Below are 23183 nucleotides of genomic sequence, written 5' to 3'. Positions count from 1 at the left end.
ATAAGTCTCTCTTGACCAGCCTAGACCCAGCCCCCAACCCTGGCCGCTCCTCTCATCCCAGTTCCTATTTCAAGATGATGTAAGGTGCCCTCCTCTGCCTAGGAGGGAATGATTCCCCATCCTGCCCAGGCTAAGAGCGAGGGGTGTGGAGGAGATGTGGCTGAACCACCTGGATTCAGTCCACAGTCAGAGATCCACTCATGAACTGGGAGAACCATGTCTCGCTTTCCTCGTTTGTAAAATGGGAGCATAACACCGACCTACCTCACTGTGTGTGCGTGTGGCTGTGAATGTCCAAAGAGATAGGCAAGTTTTCGCTGCGGATTTGTTTGGGTAGGGGAGGCTGCAGTACCTGCCATGGCCAGCAGGTGTCACCCAAAGACCAGCAGGACGCGGCCAGGTGGGCAGGGGGCCACTCCCTTGAGGGGATTATCTTTCCACATTAGATCCAGTTGGACTTGGGGGAAGTGGAAGGAAGTTTAGTCTGTGAGATTTCTCCTTATAAAAGTCAATCTGGGGCGCCTGGGTGGCTCAGTCAGTTGAGCATCCGACTTCGGCTCAGGTCACGATCTCGCAGTTTGTGGGTTCGAGCCCCGCGTCGGGCCCTGTGCTGACAGCTCGCAGCCTGGAGCCTGCTTCAGATCCTCTGTGTCCCTCTCTCTGCCCCTTCCCCGCTCATGCTCTGTCTCTCTCTCTGTCTCTGAAAGATGAAAAAACGTTAAAAAAAAAATTTTTTTTTTTAAAGTCAATCTGGGCCTGGCTGTTCCCAGAGTTAAAAAGTGGAGCCTTGCCACCTTCAAAGCATGCTCGCAGGAAAACCCCGCAATGAGACAGGCCTCAATAGCCCCATTTTACAGATGAGGAAATTGGGGCTTCAAGAAGCGAGTGACTTGCTAGAGGGGAGCAGCCACTAAAATGACAGAGCTTGGCCTTCTGATCCCATATTCTGGGCACTCTGCGGAGGCACATCCTCAGAAACCAAACCTCTATGAGGAGACCTGAGAATGACCGTCCTTGCCCCTGTGGAAAAGCATAAAACGTATGGGTGCTCCCAAAGCCTTTGACTTGTGATCTGCCGACCTCCGAGTGCATCTTCCCTCTGTGAGGCTCAGATTCCACTGTTCAGTGAACTAGATCAGTGGCTCCCGAACTCAACCACACAACTGCACACGCGTGCACGCACACGTGCACGCACAGACGGGGCAAAGGAGACAGAGAAATCCCAGGCTGCAGAACCAGGGATCTATATTCTACATTTCCCAGGTAATTTGTATGTAAGCAGCTTAGCGTGAGACTAGGGGCTGGCATCTGGGAAACACTAGACTGGAAGAATCTTTCATGGGTTTATGTTCTGTCGTTTCACAAAGAATTTCCACTTGAGCTTGTCAAAACCCCTAACACAGTGCCCGGCACATCACTTGATATTCAAATACTTCAATATTTTGCTGAATGAACGACCGAAACAGTATGCAGTCCCCAGGTCAATGAAAGCCTTGGTTGACATTGCTTCACCACTCAATTAACATCCACATTGTGTGTTTGTTGCATTTTATGGCATGTCTGTATACATGATCTCATTCGACCTCTAATGAGTTGAGTACTATAGTCCCCATTTTACAGAAGAGGAAGCTGAGGTTCACAGACACGAAGGGGTTTGCCCGCGGCTGCCCAGCTAGTCGGTGACAGACCCAAGCTTCGAACCCATGTCTGTTCTGCCCCACTTCCGGGGCCTCTCCCATGGCACGATGCCTGCTTCATACATTGCATGGTTTGAGAGGAGGGAAAATATCAGATCTAGAAGAGAGTCGGTCTTCCTAAACTGTCGGGAATTACCTCAAATTTGGGGACAGGTGACATCAGGAGTTTGTCCAGAGACCCCAGGGTCTGGAGAAATCCTGCCTCATCTGCGGAAGGGGCTCGGTGCCGAACTCCAGGGAGGGTTGACAGGTGGCCCAGAATGTCGGCGCTCTCCTCCCCGGAGAGGGCGGTTCGGGAAGGGCAGGAGCCTGCCTCCTCTTCTTCTGCCTGGCCTCTGGGGTCAGCCATCCAGCTGTCTTCCCTACTGCAGGGTAGTCTCCACGGCCCCACAGACCCCTCGTCCACGAGGCTCTGTGCAGAGAATCTGGGTATCTGCCTCCCCCTAGTGCCATGAGAGGGGATGGGGCACTGTGGGCCTCTGTGTTCCCTCACAGCTCAGAGTCTCTGCCCTTACCCCAAGCAGTGCCTCACACGCTCACTCCCTGTCCCAGCTGTTTCCACCTCGGCCTCTGAGAACTACTGGAAAGGATGAGCAAATGGAATCCTCTGATCCAGGCCCTTACTCTCAGCTGAGGGGCCCAGGCCCAGAGAGGGGCCCGCAGGGAGGCAGGGTGCATTCAGCCCGGTACCCAGGTCTCCTGCTGCTGGGGCCACACTCCCGTACCGTCTGCCGGGCCCCTCCCCAGCTCCAACACCACCAGGAACGCACACGCACGCGCGCACACCCTCTCTCACGCACACACATACCCTCACACTCAAAAATACACCAAGGGGAAACCTGTCATCAAGCCCCTTTTTTCACAAACCCTCCCCGGTCCCAGCACCGGAGCCAGAGACCGCCCTCCACTGGTCTCAAAGGGACTGGGGCGCCCACACTGAGCTGGCCGTGGCCCAGGGGTGGGGCCTCCTCGAGGGTGGACCAGGCCAGGTCTGCGTGGTGCTAAGGTGTGTCTGAAGCCAGGGCCTCCGGTGGCACAGGCCTCTCCTTGAGACCTGGCGAGGGTGAGAGCGGCCCCGAGGACCCCTACCCCTTGATCCTCTTGAACGGTGTCCTGAGGAAAACACACTGAAGAACAAAGAGGAAAGCAGTAAAGGGCTGAGGAGCCTCGAGGGGTCCGGGAAGGGGCCACGGATCCAGTGTTAGCACCGAAAGAGCCTCAGCAACAATCATCAACAGCCTCAGCTCGTTAAAGACTGGTCGGGAACAAGGAACCACGGAGAGTTAGGAACCGTCTCTCCACTGGGGAAACTGAGGCTCAGGAGGGACTTGCCCACAGTCCCATGGGTCACAATTAGCTAAGCCAGGGTCTGAAAGCCGGGCTGGCTGGTCCCAAAGCCTGTGATCTTAACCGCGATGCCAAGGAAGAAATGCTGGCTGTCCCCTGGACAGGTCCGCGGTAGGACTTCCTGAGTGACCACATGCCCACCACCCCCCAGCCACCTGCCCCGATGGCAACAGTCAGCAGCTCTCCTGGCCCCTTGGGGGAGCGGGAGGTGGTAGGGCCAGCTGCGGGTGGTCACTCGTCACTCATTCAGCCCTCTGGTCGGCCAGTCATGCGCGCATTCAACCCACACTTCGTGGGCATGTACTACGTGCCCGGGGCAGGCTGGGCTCTGGGGACTGGTGGGTGAACCATCAGATCGGGCCGCAGGGCAGACAGACGTGAAGGGATGGGGCCCCCCAGCAGTCTCCAGGGGTGCTGAGGACAGGTCAGGAGGGGTCCAGCTGTAGCTGAGACCCAGCAGGGCCTGTCCCACGCACGCCCTGGGCAGGCATCTGAGGGCTGAGGCCACTCCCCGATGATGTTATCAACTGTGCCGGAAGCCTATGGTCCACGGACATGAGACCTGAAATATTATTCACTTCAGAGCGGAGGACACTCAACTCCCCACGCAGGCTGGGTTTGGCACGACTCTGTTCCTGATTGATAGGCCTTTCAGGAAACAAAGACCACGAGAGAATTCAACATGCTCCTGGCTCGGGGTCAAGCCGGCCTCATCTTCTACGCTTTGTCAAGTGCGTCTTTTTGTCTGCCTTCATCACTTGCAGGGTGCCTCTGCTTTAACTACCAGGAAGAGGAAGCAAGTGTGTATTTGTGGGGTCTGTGTGTGTGTGTGTGTGTGTGTGTGTGTGTGTATGTGTGTGCACGCGCGTACAAACACCCAGCTCCCCCTGAGCATGGCTCTCCCGGGGGCTGGAAGAAGCAGGGGGTCAGCTACAGCTCCCGCACTTGCCCTTGCCCTCAGCCCCCTGGCTTTGAAGCCCATGCCTGGAATTTTTGTCTCGTGTTTGCATTTCCCAAAGCCAAGTCCAGAGACAGACTCGGCTCTTCTCAAGGTCACACAGCAGGCTGAGGGCAAAGCTGGCAGCGAGCCCCGTTCTCCACCTTCTCCTGCACCGGCTGCACCGGTGACGTTCTGGGGCCACAGCCTGCTGTCCCAGCTGGAAATTTCCACTCCTCTGCCCTTCCTCTGCCACGCTCACCTGGGGGACTCCTCCTAGTGATACCAAAGAAGCCCTTTGGGGAAGCGACGGAGAGAATTTCTTGAAAAGGGAACCAAGTTTAGAGCTCTACAGACAAACAGCAGCCAGGAGACCCTGGGGAGGCAGGACTCTGGAAGGTGACACAGGGTCGGAACAGGCAGCCCAACAAGGGAGAAAATAAGATGCCAAATCAGAGCTTGGGGATTGCCCCACCCGCACCCCACGCAGCTCCCTCCAGGCACGAGGCCCCCCACCGGCACCCGGCACCCGCGGGGAGAGCCCCTGACTCCGGTCGCCCCTGCCATCTCCCCGAGCCCTCCAGGGTTGAGGCTGAAGCCCCGAGCGCCAAAGTTCCGAGTTCTAAGAAGGATGTCTTTCCAAGCCTTCAGTCGCTCGACTGCAAACACGAAGTGTCCCCATTGCGGGAGGGAGGCCACCGAGGCTGAGCAGGGGGCTTCCCTCCACGGCTGGGTCACCTGGGTGCCCATCTGGCTCCCGCAGGCTAGCCCGGGGCTCAGTACGGTCCTCCCAAGTGGCCCTGGCTCCAAGGCCCTACCTGATCCATGTTCTCAGCCGGGGACTCACCACCATGGCAGCAGTGGTGGCATTTGCGTCTGATCTCCCTCCAGCCTAGCGTGTGTCAGGTGGACGATGAAGGGGCGCTCCGCTGCCACCGCCCCAGAGGCCTCTGCTGAACCGCAGTTCAGAGCTCCTCTGCCTGGGGCCACAGATCAACAGGGAGGCCATTAATCTCTCCAGCGGCAGCCCGTCCCCCACCCCGGCCCACTGCCCCAGAGCTGGCAGGAACAGGAGGAGCCCCTGGGGGAGGACTCAACTCCCCTCTGGGCTCCGGGCCCTCTTCAGCAAGGCCACTACCCCCGCTCCACCCTGTCTGCCCAGAGACCCCACTGCCTCTGATCGAGGTGGGACCAGACTACATGCTTACGGTGGCCCATTTACGGCACCCCTCCTGGATCAGCCTGGGAGAGTTTGGGGTTGCTGGGGGCGCAGGGGAGTCCCCCAAGGTTTAGAAAACCCAGAGGCCCATGCCGGGGGCACCCTCACTCTGGAAAGGAGGTCAATGCCTGCAGGATCCAGGGACCATTCGGTGCAAGCCGGCAGTCCCTGTGATGGGGAAGCCAAGTGCAGGGGGCCACCTAGCCAGAATGCCCAAGAGGGGATCTCCCGCCGCTCCCCACCCTGGGCTCTTTCTCAGCCCCCACCCCACACATATGTGAGCTCCCCATGTGCCAGTGTGCAGAGGCTGGGTGAGATCGGGCATTGGGCACTCCAGCCTGGGACGGGGGGGCGACGCGAGCTGATGGGGTCCCCACCCTAATACTGCCTCTCCTGCCCTCATGCCCCACTCTTCCTATGCACGGAGGCCGCGAGGAAATGCCAGGGCGGAGCAGGCATGGGAACAGACCCCATGGCCCTAGGATCCAAGGTCAGCACACACCTTTTATGCCCTGAAAGCTCCCTCTGGAGGGTGCTGGGGCGAGGCTGCCTCTGGGGCAGGGTGGTGCTGTCGGCCCGCGAAGCAGGTCCGGTTTCCTTGGACCCTCGGCGTCTCCACCCCGTATGTGTTCCCCCTGCCTCCCACCCTCCTCACCACCCTGGCTGGGCCCACCTACCAGGCCAGTAACTTGCAGCTGGGCCTCCATGACAAATCCACCTGGGGGCGGGCTTAAAAACTACCAACATCTCAACAGTTAAGTCAGAATTTCTGTGGCTGGAGTCGAGAGGAGCGTGCTCTGCCTCTCTCAGGTCCTGCTCGTGCCATTGATTAACTCAGACCATAGGGTTAGAGGCTTCGTGGTTACCCCAAGCACTGGGGAAGATGCACAGACCGCGTTGGATCCCTACCTTCCGGAAGGAGTGAGAGCTCCAGACCAACAGCCGAGAAGCACCCCAGAATAGGGCAAGTGATCTACCTGCAGGATGTGCAAACGGAATGAGAAGAGCTCCCAGCTTTCCCAGGAAACCAGGGCACCAGGCAGACCGTTCAGGGGGGCCTACTGTCAGCCAAGGGCCTTGGAAAGACAGAGTTGAAAAAGCCAAATTCGAAGGTTTGGGCTGAGGCACGTGCTCCCCCTGGTGGTGATAGTGGGAATTGCATCCCCTCGGATCAGGCGTTTTGTTGTTGTTGTTGTTGTTGCTGTTGTATGATGAAGAGTAATTCATCCAGTTGTTCTTTGTGACTCAAACCATGTCTGAATTGTGAGAAATCCCAAAGTGAAGCGAAAGTCAGTAGCTCCCAGCCCATGTGAGCTTTGTGAACAGGGAAGGGAAAGTATTCATAAGGGCCCTGACCAGGAACAGGTCACAGACCTCAGAATGGCACTTGGGTCCATGGTTCTCAGCCCTCGCTGGTCTCCAGAACCGGCTGGGAGCTAGCTACGCATCAGTTTTCACCCGCCCCAAGATTCATATTCAATATTCTGGAGGGAATGCTGGGTGTCTGGGCTCTCTGGGGTGTGTAACCCGGGACCCGAAGGAGCCTCAGTTTTCACAAGGGTGGAGGGTTTGTGGCCAGGGGTGGAGAGGGGGGCGGTTCACCTGGGACCATTACCCCCGTGGAATTCCCCTCCCAGTTGGCACCCTGAGAGGCCCGTGTATAGAACATTCTAGAAGTGTAACTCCTCCCCACTGCTCGTATTCCTCCCCAGGTGGCCCACAGACCTGGGACACCCCCTCTTCCTGTCTGTCCTGCTGTTGCACGGAGAAGCTTCAGGAGGCAACCTCCTGTGGAAAGCGCCCCTGACCAGACCTCCCCCAGCTCCCGTTCACTTCTCCCATCATCACCGGTAGCTCAAGTCCACGCCCCATCTTGTGTATGGAAGTACTGAATTCTATTTAGGGGTGTGGCCTGTCACATTTCATTTGTCGTCGGTGGGCCCCCATCTGGAGCAGGTGTTGCAAAGACCTCGGCCCCGGCTCGTGAGCGGCCAGGCTTTCCTCGCCTCCCTGGAACGTGTCCTCCCGCCAGCCCCTCTCTCTTTTCCCCCAGCTCCCCAAGCCCACGGGGGGTCAGTGGGGCTCTGCCCACCACCCCCAGGGGTCAGTGAGAAGAAAGCTGGAACAGTCACCGGGGACCTGGTTTCTAGCTCTGGCCCTGACCCACCTGCCCAAGTCACTGCCTCTCCCGGGGCCTCAGTTTCCCTCTCTGAAAAGTGAAGCTTGTCTGTTTTGCTAAGGATCTTCTGTGTTCAAACCTCCTGCGATTCTGCGAGGGTCGGGGGGCTTCAGGGCCTGGGGGCCGTGGAAGAAGACAGAGGACTCAGTTTGCAAACGGATCGGTGGCCTGCCTGCCTCTGGCCCCCAGACACACCCTGTTCATTTTAAACTCCACTAACGTGCCGCTGTCCGGGCTCCCCTGCCTGTTCTCTCCTCCCTGCCCTGGCATGCTTGCAGGTCCTGATGGGGGGACTGGACACTAGGTGGTGCCGTGATCCTTCCCTTCCGCAGGGGAGAGTGGAAGAGGGAAGACAGGCTCCTTCTGAAACGGCCAGAGGGGACCGTGCTGCGCTGCAAGGAGGCCACACGCATCAGGAAGTTGGGCACCGGCGGGAGAGGCAGCCTGGCACCATCTTGGGTCTAGTTGTCCCTGGACGGCTGCCTGCCACCGTGGACGGGGCTGGGGGAAAGGGTACCAAGGGGCCCCACCGTCACTGTGCACCCCTCGGCCCTGGGATTCGCCAGGGTGGCACCCCAATACGTGGATGAGAATAGGCCCAATGGGGGTCCCCAAGCCCCACGAGTGGAAAGGGCGCGGCCTGAGCTCAGCACCAAGGTCAGGAGGCAGGTAGGGAGAGAGTGTGCCAAAGCCTGCGCCAGGCCCCCCAGACCCGCCCGGCCCGGCACGCTGGCGCACGTGTGAGAGGGCAGGGCACATGCTGTGGTCACAGACAGCTCAGGGCATGTCTGCGGGAACCCCCAGCAGAGAGCTCCAGTAGCAGCATCCAGGGCCTGAGGCAGAAACCCAAGCAGCACCCGATCATCGCTGACCTTCAGACCTCCCGGCTGTCTCTCTCTCTCTCTCTCTCTCTCTCTCTCTCTCTGCCTTGGGAAGACGGGCTGAGTCCTCTGCCCATGGGGCTCGGGGGGGCAAGAAGAGGCCTGCAGGTGGTCCTACGAAACTTCCTGCTTTAATAGGCACGGGCACCTGAGCAGTTCATTGAAAACCGGGAGAGACCAGGCTGCGTTGCACCCCAGCTTGGAAGGGCGAGTTGGTCGTGGCAGGTATAGAGGACGAGGGAGGGAGGCCAGGGAAGGAGCCATCTCTGAGGCTGGCTTTATTATTAACAGGAGGCGGCCGAGAGGTGGGAGGAGGCCATGTGCACCCAGGGGTCACACGGAGCCTGGCGCTTCCTTCAGCCGAGGGCCTGGCGGTGCTGGGGACAAAGGTCTACAGCTCAGGGAAGGCTTCCCAATGACCCCAGTGCAACGGGGGCACGGCAGACTCTGAAAAGGCAAAGATGGGATTTGGGCTGTAGTGGGGGCCGAAGCAGGGCCTTTTGTTTCATTCCTGATTCATCGACCTTTCTCTTCGCAGCCCTCCCTGGCTGGCCCCCTCCCCTGTCCCTCCCCAACTTACCCATCATTACAGCTCATCTTCGTTGACTTGCCTGGGGTGGGGGAGGGAAAAAGACAGGTGAGAGGTCAGAGGAGGAGGTGGTGAATCCAGGGGGGTCCCTGAGGTTGGGGACCCCCCTTCAAAGGCCTCAGAGACCAAAATCCTTGGCCTGGCCCTCCTTCCCATCCCCCTCCACCCGTGTCCCTGCCTCACTCAGTTACCCTGGGCAGACACCCACCGGTGTTTCTTTCTGCCCCCACAGCGGAGTCTTTTGCCTGGAAGAGAGAAAGGAGGTGAGTTTCCCTCAACCGCTCGCTTCCAAGGAGACCCTCCCTTTCCTCCCTCCCTCCCTTCTGCCAAAGCCACAGGTGACTGGTTCTCTCTTCACATGTGGCGGAGCCATAAGCATTCAGGGGCCCAGGCCGTTCAGTCAGTCCATCAACAAACATTTACCGCAGTGGATCCATGGTAGGCTGGGCACGCCGAGAGCAGTAGCCGAGCCTGGGCCATCGCGGTGCCCCCAGCACCAGGGCTGGGCACATAGTCGCCGCTCAGTAAGCTCTTGGAGGAGGACGACTGTGAGGCCAGAGCCAAGATCTCTGCTCAGGCCTGTCTGCCTCCTGCAGCTGTGTGCTCAACCACTATACGGTGCTGCCCTTGAGACACCTTCCGGACGAACTGGGGAGACCAGCCATGTCTGCAGACCGAAGCCTTCAGATGGGATGGCACCAACCATGGACGGGTTAGAATCCCAGGACGCACAACTGATTGCGTTTCTGGGTGTGTTTCTTCCAGTTGCAGCAAAACAAGCCAATAAGCCTTTACTAAGTGCCTGGTGTGTGCCTGCTGGGGCCGGGCTGGGGCTGGGAGATATACAAGGACCCTTCGCTCCCCCAGAACACTGTATGCCTATGCCTGAATGCTTTCTTGGCTGCCATGTCTTTGGATGATAGCCCTGGCTTTATCAGTGGGATCGTCCCCATTTAACAGATGTGCAAACTGAGGCCCGGGGAGTTGGGGATCCATAGTAAACTAGCAGTGGGTCCTGATGCCTCTGGCTCCCCCCATCATTTGCTTTCCAGCGGTGGATGGGGGGCGGGGGGGTGGGGAGGGGTGGGGGGAAACAGCTGAACCCAGCTCTGCTTCTGATTGGCTGTGGAACCCAGAGCAAATTGGTGCACCTGCCACGGTCAGTGGTTTTCATCTATCAAATGGGGTAGCCTTGACCATCCCTCAGTGTTGCCGAGAGGATTCAATGGACTGAGATGGGGGCACCTGGGTGGCTCAGTTGGTTGAGCGTCCGACTTCAGCTCAGGTCACGATCTCACGGTTTGTGGGTTCAAGCCCCGCATCGGACTCTGTGCTGACAGCTCAGAGCCTGGAACCTGCTTCCGAGTCTGTGTCTCCCTCTCTCTCTGCCCCTCCCCTGCTCATGCTCTGTCTGTCTCTCTCTCTCTAAAATAAAGGTTAAAAAAAAATAAACGGACTGAGATGTAGCTCATGCCAAGAAAGGAAAGTGACCGGATCTGGTCAAGGGAGGCGTCCATTGGAGGTTGGTTCCCTCCCCTTGAACCCCGCAGACACTGCAGTGTCCCAGGCTGGAAGAGCCTGCCCTCCCATCTCAGCAGCTCCTCCACTGGCCACCAGAGGGCGCACGTGAGGAAAAGAGAACTTGCTCTGGGTGGTCCAAGGACCAAGTAGGGAGGCATCCCGGGGTACCTCTGTCTATCAGGGTGTCGGTTAGTTCCCACATCCTGCATGGGGCAATGGAGGCGAGCGGAAAGACTCACTTCCCTTCTGGGATCTGGGAAGGGAGTGAGAGGGCTTTCCCCCACCCCCACCTGGGGAACCAGTGCCCAGTGGCTTTGAGAAGAGATGAGGCTCCATGCAGCGCCTCCCCCCCCCACCACCAGCATGAGGCCAGCCCCACTCACTGAGGATGATGATGAGCCCCACGACAAAGGCCAGGGCAGCAAAGATCAGGCCTCCATTGCGGACGGTCTCGTAGTCTGAGGAAGGAGAGGGCAAGGAGGTGGGATGGGTCGCCCCAGGCACCCCTCCCCACAGCCCACCCCAGCAGCAGCCCCATGCTAACAGGGGAAGATGGGGGAACATCACTGGGGGATGCCGGGACCCGGGCATCCGTGCGTGGTGGCCAGAGGAGGGGCCGAGGAGGGACCCACCAGGCCTACCGTAGTAGAATGGGTCCACGTCCCCTTTGGGGTCGCCACCTGCAGAGAGAGCCAGAGGCAGGGTGAGTCTGTCGCAGAAGCCGTGGAACTCACATCCGTCCCATCCGTCAGCCCCAAGTGGCCAAGTGGGCAAGAGGAGGCTGGTGGGCCTGCTAATGCCACTGCCAACGGGGACATCTGTCCTAGGCTGCTTCAGATAGAGTCACCTTGGGACCAAATACCAAGCATCCAAAGCAGAGCTCTGTGCTGCCTGTGGGGGGCTCTGGAAACCCTGGGGGGGGTTGGCTCTTTCCTCTCTTTGCTTCCTACAGTAGTAAGCAAGGCCGAGGGAGACATCTCCCCCTAGACTCACCTCCACGTGACTTCTTAGTCCCTCTCCATGTGACTACTGAACGCCTAGCAGATGCCAAGCGACATTCATGCAACGAATGGAGAGGCCCCTAACATTCACTGAGCAGAAGGGGAAAACCGAGGCCCAGTCTGGAGACTTGTTTAAAGTCCCCACGAAAGTTCGAAGCAGAACTGGGTCTTGAACTCAGGTTTCTAGATTCTTCTCGCTTACGTTTCTATCCTCAACGGGAAGCAAATCCTTTGAAGAGACATTAATATATGGTGTTTACCACATGCCAGGCCAAGGCTAACAAAACATTAGCTCATTTAGCCCTCAAACAACCCTATGAAGCATTAATATTATTCCAATATAATCCATGAGAGGATGGAGGTACCGAGGGGTTAAGTCACATGCCATAAAGGGGGAGAGCTGGCATTCGAACCCAGGCAATAGGTTGCCAAGAATCGAGGTGCTTAACCCCTTTGCTACATTGCCTCTCAGATGCTCAGAAGGAACAAGATGTTTCAAGGTCAAGTATGGTCCGGTCCCTTGCCTCCTGTGGTGTTTCCCCACCAGGGGTGGAGCTCTGCCCCCCAGCCCCGTAAACAGAGCACACTTGTCTTTGGGCAGCCGGGGGGCACCTGGCCAGAGCTTTGCTGCCATGGCTGAGGGTGGCCCCTCTGTCCTGCCCTGCTCCAGCCCCTTCTGGGCGGTAAGTAAGCCGTGCGTGAGGTAGAAGGAAGGCACAAGTTGTCACCTCCAGTGGCGTGCTGAACCGTGCCCTGGGTCACGGTGGGGGGCTTTGGGGCCTGGTGAGCCCGGTTATCCCCAGGGCAGCCTCCCTGGCCAGGCGGGGTCAGTGCCTGGGCCTACGGGGGTGACTGCGGGGGCCCGATCCCAACCTCCAGCAGGAGCCCACCGAGGTTGTCTCCCAGGATCCGGTTCGGGTCTTGTTCAAGGTCACATGGGGGGTGAGTGCCAGAGCCACGACTGGCCTGGCGGCTCCCCTCACCACATCAGGAAACCATCCATTTGGTGAGCCCACCCCGCCCAAAGCCCTCATCTTTCCTAGGTCTGGCTCAAAGCCCACCGTGGTCAACAGAGGCCCCTGTTAGCCTCCAGGCCCGAATCACCCCCATGGCAGGATCCTTCCAGGGGTGTCCCAAACTTGAGGGGCTCTCACCCCAAAGCCAGCCTGGCCCCCTCCACCTCCTGCTCCGAGCTTGGATAGTCCCCCAAGATGCATTGTACCAGGATAGGTGCATGCCAGGAGGCCGAGACAGAAACTCACCCTCACCCCCACCCCCCAGCGCCTCCCTGGCCCCCGAGGCTCTGCCTACAAGCAGAGTTAAGGCAGGATCCTCTTTTCAAAGAAATTGTTTCAAAAAATCCTCTTAGGGGGCGCCTTGGTGGCGCAGTCGGTTAAGCGTCCGACTTCAGCCAGGTCACGATCTCGCGGTCCGTGAGTTCGAGCCCCGCGTCAGTCTCTGGGCTGATGGCTCGGAGCCTGGAGCCTGTTTCCGATGCTGTGTCTCCCTCTCTCTCTGCCCCTCCCCCGTTCATGCTCTGTTTCTCTCTGTCCCAAAAATAAATAAAAAAAAAAACGTTGAAAAAAAAAAAATTAAAAAAAAAAAAAAAAAGAAAAATCCTCTTAGGATTGGGTGGCAAAGGTGGGGGAGGGGCGCCAGGGACTCTGGAAGGCAGGGGGCAGGGGTGCAACTCATCCCTCCAAAGGTGGCCCAAGGAGAGACCACCTGCTTCGCACACGTTCGCACACACTCACCGTCGTCCGCCAACAGCCCTGCCATTTCCCTAGCGGCCTGGGCTGGTCTCCACTGCCCTCTTCTGCCTCTGCTTCGGGGAGAGTGCTGGGCCGTGGGGTGGCCAGGGGTGAGGTGGGGGCATTAAACATTAACAGTGCTGGGTAATATTTACCCCAGTCACAAGAGAAACCCTAGTGTGCGCGGAGGGGCTCCCTCCGAGGCACGAGGAGGTGAGGGGGCAGGCAGGGGCAGGGAGGGGCTGGCTGGGCTCCCAAATCCTCCCAAAGGAAATTTCCAGAGACGGGGCGGGGAGAGGTAGGCCGGAGACGTCGTGGCTGGGGCTGTGGCGACGGGGAAATGGCACTTTCTAAGTTACGTTCAGTGGGTTCTACAGCTTGGGGGACGATGTCACGGGGCCCCCAGAGGCCCCCAACCCCAGCAGCGGCCCACCTCACCAACCACCGTGGAGATCACTGTTGCAGCTGCTATTTCTTACCCGGCATTCAGGGCTCCCCTGAGGGGGTCCCGAGGTGCCCGCCCCTCTCCCACCTCAAGGCCCGCGCCGAGCCCACCGTGCACGTTCACACCCCCACGCCTGCCCACTCCTGTTCTTCCCCTCATCCATCAAAACTGCCTCTAGCAGCTCGCACCTCAGCCAGAAAGGCTCCAGCCATCCCTCACTAATCTCTCTTCCTGCCGCCTCTGGCATTTTCCTCCTACAATCCAGTTGCTTCCACACCAGCTGCCCAGGTTGCACGTAGGCTCCTTCAAGGAAGGGGCCAAGTCCTGCCACGGGGAGAACGTCTTGCCTTTATAATTTACAAAGCGCTTCCCTAATTATTATTTCCTTGTGCCTTGTGTGAGCTCCCATTTTACAGATGAGGCATCTGAGGCACAGAGAGGGTAGGGCCCTGGCCCGAGGACACACAGCCAGTGACGGGCAGAGCGGAGAATGACAGGCAGGCCTTAGGCTTTAGGGGTCAGGTGCTTCCCCACACCTCTGAGACTGCCTCCCCACTCTGTGGTGGCCTCCTTCGCCTCGGGGACCCCAGGGCTGGGTACTCCATGGCTGCTCACGTTCCCGGCTAAGTTCTAGTTCACTGCACTGGCCTCCAGAAGAGGCTGATGCTCCACGGGGCCAAGGGACCCGAGCTAGCAGTCAGTGTCCACCAAGGAGGGGCTGGTCCTTCCAAAGAAAAAGAACCCATGTTTTAATCCTCCTTGAGCGGCTGTAGGGGGTCAAAGTTTGAGTTCATTTCCTGGCTCAGTTCCCTGTCGAGGAACCCCTGTCGAGTTCCTGAACCTCTCTGTGCCTCAGTCCTCTCGTCTGTAAAATGGGACTGTTCCCCACCTAAGGGATTTGTGGTGAGGAGAAAGGGAGAAAATGCATGTAGGGAGCCGGGCACGGGACCGGATACACAGCAAGTGTCACTATTGTCACTGTCGGATTTGTGCCGACTAGAGAAATAAACGGCATTGACCTTTTGTTGAACGTCAACTGCTGGACACAGGAAAGCCAACTCCCCTCCAGTGAAAATTAGCACGGGGTGAGACGGAGAGAGAATGTCATGACCTCGCAGACCAGGAGCCCCGACACCCATTCGGCAACCTTCAGCTTCCAGAACCAAGCGATGGATATTCATGAGAATATTACAACCCAGCTCATGCTCAGTAGGGGCCGACCATGTGTCAGGCTCTTTAAACGCACTGTCCCACTGAGTGCGCGGTTGCTCCGTTCTTCAGGTGAAGAAACTGAGGCTGGTCATTTGCTCCTTGTAACGGCCCCTGGAGGTGGCCGGGGAGGTGCCGAGTCTCCCACTGGGCAGCCCAAGAAGACTGAGGGGCATGGAGGTTGAGGGATTTAACCGAAACCTCCCATTAGTAACAAAGCCAGGGCTAGAAAGCCAGACCCCCAAGGCTGGGCTCCCAAAGCCACCGTCACTGTCCCACACAAGACACCGGGGCCCCTTCCTACACATTCCCCTGGCATCTTGGCGCATTTTGTCTGTCTCTGTAAGTTATTGCGGATCCCATCTGGAATAAGGGGTGAAAAAAATAGGTGGAAAGTTAGATAGATGATAGATAGATAGACAGACAGGGGAAAGAGTGAGAGATCGTTTCAGACAAAAGGGGAAGTCGGAAAAACAAGTTGTCATCTGCATTCGTAACTCTAATGTGCAAGGCCCTGTTGTAAGCAAGTAATGAAAATCAAGTCACATAATCATCGCAGCTCTGAGGTCAGGGAAGTATTATCATCATCCCCATTTTATAGATGAGGAAACTGAGGCACAGAGAAGTTTAATACCTTGCCAGAGGTCAGGCAGCTAGGAAGTGGGGAAAGCAAGATTTAAACCCAGCAGCCTGGCTTTAGAATTCCTGCAGGTGAACAGGTGGAGAGACAGATAGAAAGGGAGGCTTCGGGACCAGCTGTCTTCCCAGCCCCAGCGGCACAGAGATGCTCAGAGTAGAGATCACCACGTGCCCAGGACTCCACCTTGAGATGCCCTTGTCTAGAAACGCTGCCTGTCCTCGCTTCTGCCTTCCCCGCACTTCTGGGGAGCAGGTGGTGCCCCTGAACGTGATGAGGTAGACACCTGCATCCGAGTCTGAGCAGGCGGGAGGCATGGGGTTGAGGGGACTCACCCAGGTACCACCTGTCCATGGCAGGAGCTGTCGGCTGTGTCCTCGGTGGGAGAGAGCGGTGACGTGCTGGTGGCCAAGGGCCTGGATGGAAATTGCGGCCCTCCCTCCCTCCGCGCCCCGGCGGCGAGCCCAAGCCCACAGGCAGGAAGAGACAGAGTCAAGGAGGAGGGACTGACAGGGGAGCCCTCACCTTGCGTCTGCCTGCCCCTTGGGGCGGGCTGGGGCGGGGATCCACGTGAGACATTCTCTGAACTCCACCAGGCACCCGGGGAAGGGGGGAAGCTGGGAGCCACAGCAAAGCGAGCCACAGCCATCGGCCCCTGTGTGCCCGGGGGAGAGGCCACAGCCAGTGCCCTCCAGGCTGCCCAGGGTGCCTGCAAAGGTCACTGAGGGAGATACTCGGGGCCATTTGTGGATCCCTGTAGGCCTTCACTCAGCTGAGCCTCCTGTGTCCTTAGTAGGCAAAGAAGGGAAGCAGCTGGGGGCCCGGGGTCCGGGTGGAGCAGCTCCACGGCAGCCTGCCCTTCCTCAGCTGGGCCCCCTCTCGTAGCTCCCGGTGACTTCCCGCAGGCTGTGACGTCAGACCTGCCCGCCCCACCTCAGCGGCCCAGCCGGAGACACCAGCAGCCCTCACGAGTCCTCGGGGAATGGCCGGAAGACAGCACTTCTGGTCCCAGGGAGATAGATACAGGGGGCCTGTCCCCAGCAGGAGCCAGGAGCCCACACAGGAGATACAGAGCAGCCCCCCAAGCTGGCTCTCCACCAAGTCTCTGTTCCCTGGCTCCAGTCAGAGGGCAGCCTGCCTCTCTGTCCCTCCTTAGCCATATCTCCTGCCCCGAGGGGACGACTGACGACCCTGCCCCACACGAGAGCCACCTCCAAGCTGGAAGACCCCGGGGGAAATGGAGAACCAGGGGCCTGGAGGGGCGTGACCTGGAGGGGCTGAGGTCTGTCCTGAGGGCCCTGCTCGGGGGGCCGAGCGGCTCCCACGACCAGGCTGTGTCACACGTTCCCAAGGGGAAACCTGCACACTCAGACAGCTCAGGGCTGCCGAGCGGAAATTCCCCAAGCGGGGCGCTTTGGGAGATTCATACATCTCGGGGCTAGATGACGTTTCGGAAGCTACCTGGTCCAAACATATCGGTGGTTCAGAAAAGTGAAGATCGCAGCCGGAAGTCCCTTCCCACCCTCCCCCAAACACACACACGGACTCAGTCTGCGTTACCTACCGGACCCTAATGCAGTGAAGGAAGGCATCTGGATCCCCAAAAGAGACCCTGTGTCATGAACTCGCTAACTGGAACGAACCTCCAAAGTCATCCCGCCCATCCCCATCACTTACAAAGGGTTCACTCTCCTACTCCAACCCTCTGAGAGCTCGGGATGTAAACCAAACTCCTTTCTTTTACGACACTCCTTAATCTGGCCCTAACGACCTCTTTGACCTTGACTCCAACGTTCCCACCTTTTCTCTCTCCTCCAGCCATACCAGTCTCCTTGATGGTCTCCTAACCCTCCAGGCGTGCTCCTGCCTCAGGACCTTTGCACTGACTGTTCCCGCTTCCTGAACACTCTTCCTCCAGAAAACTTCTGGCTAACCTTGCTCACATCGTTCTTCATAGATTGACTCAGAAGATCCTTCCTGACATCCCGATCTAAAATTTCACACTCTGAGGGGCAGGCACCTGGGTGGTTCAGCCGGTTAAGCATCCAACTCTTAATTTCAGTTCAGGTCATGATCTCACGGTTTGTGAGTTCAAGTCCTGCGTCAGGCTCTGCCCTGACAGTGTGAAGCCTGCTTGGGATTCTCGCTCCCTCTCCCTGCCCCTCCTCTGCTCATGCTCTTTCTCTGTCTCTCAAAATAAATAAATAAAGCTCAAAAATACATATATTAAAAATATAAAATAAAAATAAAAATAATAAAATTTCACACCTACCCTCTGCAACATCTCAAATCCCTTCTTAGTTGTTTTGTTTTGTTTTGTTTCACTCTGGCACTTACCATATCTGGTGAGTTACCAATTATTTTCCTCATCGTTTTCTGGTCTTTCTTCCAGCTAAAAGTTGAGCTCCAGGAGAGCAAGGATTTTTTTTTTTTTAATGTTTATTTTTGAGAGACACAGAGACAGAATGCGAGTGGATTGGGGCAGAGAGAGAGGGAGGCACAGAATCTGAAGCAGGCTCCAGGCTCCGAGCTGTCAGCACAGAGCCCGACCCGGGGCTCGAACCCACGAATCGTGAGATCATGACCTGAGCCGAAGTCGGACGCTCCACCGACTGAGCCGCCCAGGCGCCCCTGGAGAGCGAGGATTTTTGTTTGCTGTGTTCATTCGTCGATTCCGTGCTTACAAAAGGACCTGGCCTGTGGCGGGCCCCTGGCTTTGTTCAGCGAATAAGTCCCAGAGTTTTGAAATCCTTTCTCTAGGGGCACAGGCGGGTCCTGACCTTGCCTACCGCAGCCTCCTTCTCTGAAATCACTTGCTCTGTAAGAGGCGGCAGGAACTAGGGAGCCCCCACGGAGAGACAGTGGGTGGCCAGCAACCCCCACACCTTGCCAGCACCTCCCCCGGAGTCCTCCTCGGGGACATCCCACCCCCAGCTCTCCGCCCGGAGCCCTGCGGGCGATTTTGATGACACTGTTAATTTTCCTCTCGGGGGAAGGCCAAGGCGAGTCAGGAAGGTCCACCCTTTCTTGCTCACACCCAAGTCCTCCCTCAGACTTCTCGTCCGCCTCCAGCTGAGGTCATCGGCCTGGCTGACACTGCGGACAGGGAAGTCCCCCTCTGAGACGCCCTGCTCTTCATCAGGGAGCCCCCGGCTCCTTCCGCCTGCGGCCAGCGGTCCGCGCCACGCTCGATCGAGCCCCTTTGCACCCCCGCTCTTCACTGTGGACTCTGTGATGCTTGGGGGAAGGTCACGTCTCCGGGTCTCCTTCTTCCCGTCTGTAAAATGGGGTGGCAGCACCTACCTTGCGTGGTCGTTGTAGGAATTGAGAGGATGTGGGTAAAAGGCCTGACCAAAGAAAGCCCTAATAAATGGTCGCTTCGCTATCCTCACCTGAAATGGCCTTCCAGGAGGCAAGCACGCTCACTGGAATCCCTGCCCCGGGCTCAGTCCCCTGCCAAGATGGTCCCTGAAGCAGGCTCCCAGAGCCCCTCCCCCTCCTGCCCCTCAGCACAATCTCTGCCAGCCGCCCCAGCCCCAGGACCTCCAGCCTTCCTTCCCACCCCTTTGCGACACCTACACAGCATTGCTGGTCGCTGCTGGGGTCGGGGTCGGCTGCATTTCTTTTCGTCATTCTCGGGATACGGAGCCAAAGGGGGTGGGAGTCCCGGAAAGGTTCCAGGGCAGGCAAAGACCTCCCAGCCTCCCTCCCTTCGTCTGAGTATTCCAGGCTGGAGCCAGAGGGGCCTTCCAGCCATCCACTGCCTTCCTCCCAAGCCCCACAGATCAAGGCGATCTTCGGGAGGTATGAAGAGGTAGCCCCGAGTCCCGGGTCCCTCTTCTAGTACTGTCACACCCAGTGGGACAATGTCCTTGGTCGCCATGCCTCAGTCTCCCTTGTCTTCCCCAGGCAGCCTTCCACCCGTGCCCTGAATCTTCAGTCTCAGGGCAGGAGTCTGGGTGGTCTCTCTGGAGATGGTTAAGATAAGGAGGTGGCACACTGGAGCATCAGCTGAGCACTCTCCGCCTGGGGCTTCCCCTCCACCAGCCTTCCCAAGATGGGGTTCTCCAGCTCCACCGTCCCTGCGTGTCAGAGTGCGCAGCCCCGGCCTCGAGGTCCCCAGCCAATCCTCCTGGTGTTGGCTCCCAGCTGGAAAGAAGCCAGAAACCGCTAGAAAGCTCTGTTTCCGGGCTGGGGTCGGTCTTCAGCTGCATGGCATGCACGGCCCCTTGGCAAGGAAGGTGGCAGCTCCCAGGACCCATCTGTGCTGCCCAGAGTTCCTGAACCCCAAGGAGTGTGGGTTCCTGTCTCCTGCTGTAGCCTCAGACGCCAGGGTCACCGGGGTCTTATAAGGCGAGGCCAGGGGAGGTGGGTCCTGGAGGGTCCGTTCCTTAAGTCTTGGCTTCAAGATGACCTGAGCCGTGGGGCACACAGGTCGTGGGAGCTGCCAAAGGGCAATGTACTGTGAGAGTCAAGGTCACCGAAGCTTTCTGCTCCCTGAGCTGGCAGGGGATGGGGACGTCCACTTCTGTTTCTACAGCTGGTGACGAGGGCAAACCTGTTTGACCCACCTCTCCCACAGTGAATACCCTGGAGAGAAATGCATTCTTGACTTTTCTCAGAACTCAAGTCTGGGCTTGACCTAGACTAGAGGCTATTCTCCCCAGCTGCAGTCTTCACCTCCTGGTAACCCCATTCCCCCTTATCTCTGAAAAATAGCTCCAGGCTCACCACCTCCAGGAAGACCTCCAGGAGCAAGCCCACCCTCTCTGCTCCTGCCTTTCCTCCACAACCTTCTGGATTACACGGGCATGGCCCAGATGGCTCATATCTGGCTTTATAATCATCTTTGTCCTTTCTTTGGCCGAGTCTGGCCTGTGCCAGGCCTCAGCTCTTGGTGTCTGTTAAATGTCAGTCTGGTGGCCAGAAATCCCTCCTCGGTAACAGTTCCGTCCACTTCATGGTTCTCGATAGTTCTGAAGAGCTTCTGCCTCCTTGATCTGCTCTGTTCCTTCCAGTGACTCAGCCAAGCAGGTTTTGTGGTCCCCATCTCACAGAGGAGGAAACGGCAGTGTTACGGAGGCAAGTCAGAACTCAGGCCCAGGTCTCACGGAAGGGCCACTCTGCTTTCAAAGAAAGGATGCATAAGGAAATGGATGGTAGTAAAAATATTAACAACACAATACCCACATGTAGACTCTTCAAAGGGTTTGCATGCCCCTCGTATCACTTTGACCTTGGGAGGGAACAGGAGAGGGATCGGTGGACCCATCGCCCAGGTGAGGAAACTGAGGCTTCCGTGGCTTTCTCAGGGTGATAACTGGGGCCCAGCTTACCCTATGGCTAGGAAGCCTTTCATTTTGCGAAGACAGTGACAGAGGCGCCGGCGTCTGCCTGAGCTCACACAGCTAGAGAGAAGAGGGGAATGCCAGAGAATGTCCTGAGCCTCCTCCTCCTCCACCGGCCTGAGGCCGGATCCCACTCCTCTGAGCAGTGCGGGAGACCCTCCCCGCAACAGCCCCGACCAGCCCACGTCCTCCATGATGTCCCATCCAGCATCACCTGCTCTGACATCCCTGCCTTGGCAGGTGCCCCATTATTGTGCAAGCAGGCACAGGGCTGGAGCCGGCTCCATAAAATCAACAACCGGTTGGCTTGAGCTGGCTGTCTCTGCCCCCCTGGAGTTCAGCTGTGACAGCAATGAATCACACTAATGGTGAGAGGTGACATTCTTCCTCTTCGTGGCCCGGAGACAGGTATTTCCAAAGCCTCTCCCCTGGCTCAGGTAAACACACCTGATCTCTCTCTCTCTCTCTCTCTCTCTCTTTCTCTCTTCTGCTGGGGACAAGGTGGGGTGAACCAGATAGAGCTGGACCGCCCTCCCACCTTGGCTTTGCCCGGCCACCCCTGCCAGCCCATGATCCCTGGGAAGGCAGAGCCCTCCTCCCCAGAGGAAGGAGAGAAAGAGCCCGGTGACCTTGGCATGTGCTTCAGCCTGGCATCCCCCTCACCCACCCCACCCTCCCTGCTGCTTGCACTCTGCCTCTGACTCTCTTCCAAGAACAATTTGGCAAGTTCCAATCCACAACCTGCAAAAAAAAAAAAAAAAAAAAAACCCAGAATGGTAGGGAGGGCCACAGCCTGGGGGACCAGTAGGCAGAATGACCTATTTTTATGTGGTGTGAAATAACACAAACACCTCTGTGCGCAGACTTGAAAATCTTTGGAGTGGGATCCCTGGGGAGGGGGGCAGTAGCTGGGAGGTAAAGCATGCAGGACACCTGAGATCACTGTCCGAGGCCAGGGGATTCAGCATTCCCTTCTGGGAAAAGGCACAACTGGTCAACTTTCCCATATAACCAAGTTATACAGTTCTGTATCCAACCAAATGACAGACCTCAGTCACCTCTCTGGGGACGAAGTGGACAGGTGGACAGTCCTGCCAGCACAGAGCACTGGTCCAGAAGGAAGACACACACTAAACAGCAATCCGTGCCTGGATTCTGGAGTCTTCTTCCCTGGCCCTGCAGTGCTAGTCCAGAGAGGGGGAAGGGGCTCATCCATGTGGGTGGGGGGGGGAAGGGGGAGTGGAGTCCTCAACCGGAGCCCGGACCTGGCCAGATTAGGCCGTCCTGGGCAGATTCACAGAGTCCATTTTTGCCTGGAGGGTCTTGAACACTTCCAGATGGACAGCCACTCCGGTTGGGGATTGTCACAGCTGAGGGAACCCAGGACTGCCTCACACGAGGCCAAGTTCTGCCTCCTCTCACGTACACCTGATGGGTCTAAGCCCTTTCCTCTGCAGCACAGAGTGAGCCGGGCTTGGAGCTGGGCGGGCCCGGGCTGGACTTTGGCTTTGCCCCTCGGAGCACAAACCTAGGCCAGTCCCAACGAGCCACAGTGTCCCCATCTGTAAAATCAGGAGACCATCAGGTAGTGCCGTGAGTTCTGAACGAGTTGATCTATGTGACATCGTCCACCCCGTGTTTGGTAATAGCATGCGCTCGATGTATTAGCTGCTTTATTTAGTTATGAATAATAATATTGCCAAGATTTTGATCACCAGTTCCTTTGACTATTCGTTATGTGTCTTGTTTCCAGGCCACAAGACCCTCCCCAGAGCACAGGCTAGCTAGCGTATGCCCTGAAGGGCCAGCCAGGCTCCAGATGTGGTCGCACCGTGCCAGGCGATCCTCTCCCTGCCCCTGGATGTCAGCCCTCCCCTGCAGAAGGAAGCCAGGCCACATGGCGTGCCAGAGAGAGCTTTGGTGACAGACAGCCTAGGCCGGGTTCCTAGCCCCTCCATTTCGCAGCCGTGTGACCTCAACCAGTCACAAACATTTCAGAGAATCTATAAAGTGTGAACATCCTACCCACCTCAGAAATGAGACTGGGTTATCTGGGGGAAAGATGAGCGGGCGCTGAGAGTCTGGCAAAGAAGGGAAAACTATTTTCTAGAATGCCCTAGAGTTGATAACATGATTACTATGAGAAAAACCCGAATCTCCCCCATTATACTTCCTCATACTTATTTTTAGAGTTCAAGGTTTTATTTTTAAGAATGAATGTGGGGAGGTACCCACCATCTTTTGTGTTCCTGGGGCCCCGGAGGGTCTTCATCCGGCCAAGCTCTGGAATTGCTGTCAGCTTGTAATTCCCTGACCCGTGAGTGTTCCCACAAATGGTGCTCATTAGCTGACTTAACAAACTTTCGGTGTGACCGGAGATGGTGTAGCCTCCGCGATCACTGAGTTGACAATGTGGAGCTTG

General features: G+C 57.6%; 1 protein-coding gene across 2 annotated transcripts; it reads right to left on the bottom strand.

Annotated features, from left to right (window-relative positions):
• Positions 1-8513: 8513 nt before the first annotated feature.
• FXYD2 (FXYD domain containing ion transport regulator 2) lies at positions 8514-16260 on the bottom strand. Of its 2 annotated transcripts, none has more exons than XM_025929012.2 (6): positions 15749-16260; positions 11012-11050; positions 10754-10828; positions 9058-9094; positions 8841-8871; positions 8514-8707 (listed from the first exon to the last, which is right to left on the bottom strand). In XM_025929012.2, exons 1-5 carry the CDS (start codon positions 15765-15767, stop codon positions 8847-8849), a joined length of 195 nt encoding a protein of 64 aa, XP_025784797.1. In that variant the 5' UTR covers positions 15768-16260; the 3' UTR covers positions 8514-8707; positions 8841-8846. The 2 variants fall into 2 exon arrangements, with proteins under 2 accessions (XP_025784797.1, XP_086535144.1); XM_086679018.1 differs by lacking the exon at positions 15749-16260 and adding an exon at positions 13126-13261.
• Positions 16261-23183: the final 6923 nt, after the last annotated feature.

The sequence above is a fragment of the Puma concolor genome, chromosome D1 (assembly GCF_028749965.1).
Source record: "Puma concolor isolate L17-30 chromosome D1, mPumCon1.1.hap2, whole genome shotgun sequence".
Classification (NCBI taxonomy): domain Eukaryota; kingdom Metazoa; phylum Chordata; class Mammalia; order Carnivora; family Felidae; genus Puma; species Puma concolor.
The sequence above is the reverse complement of the archived record's forward strand: the minus strand, read 5'-3'. Positions and strand labels throughout refer to the sequence as shown.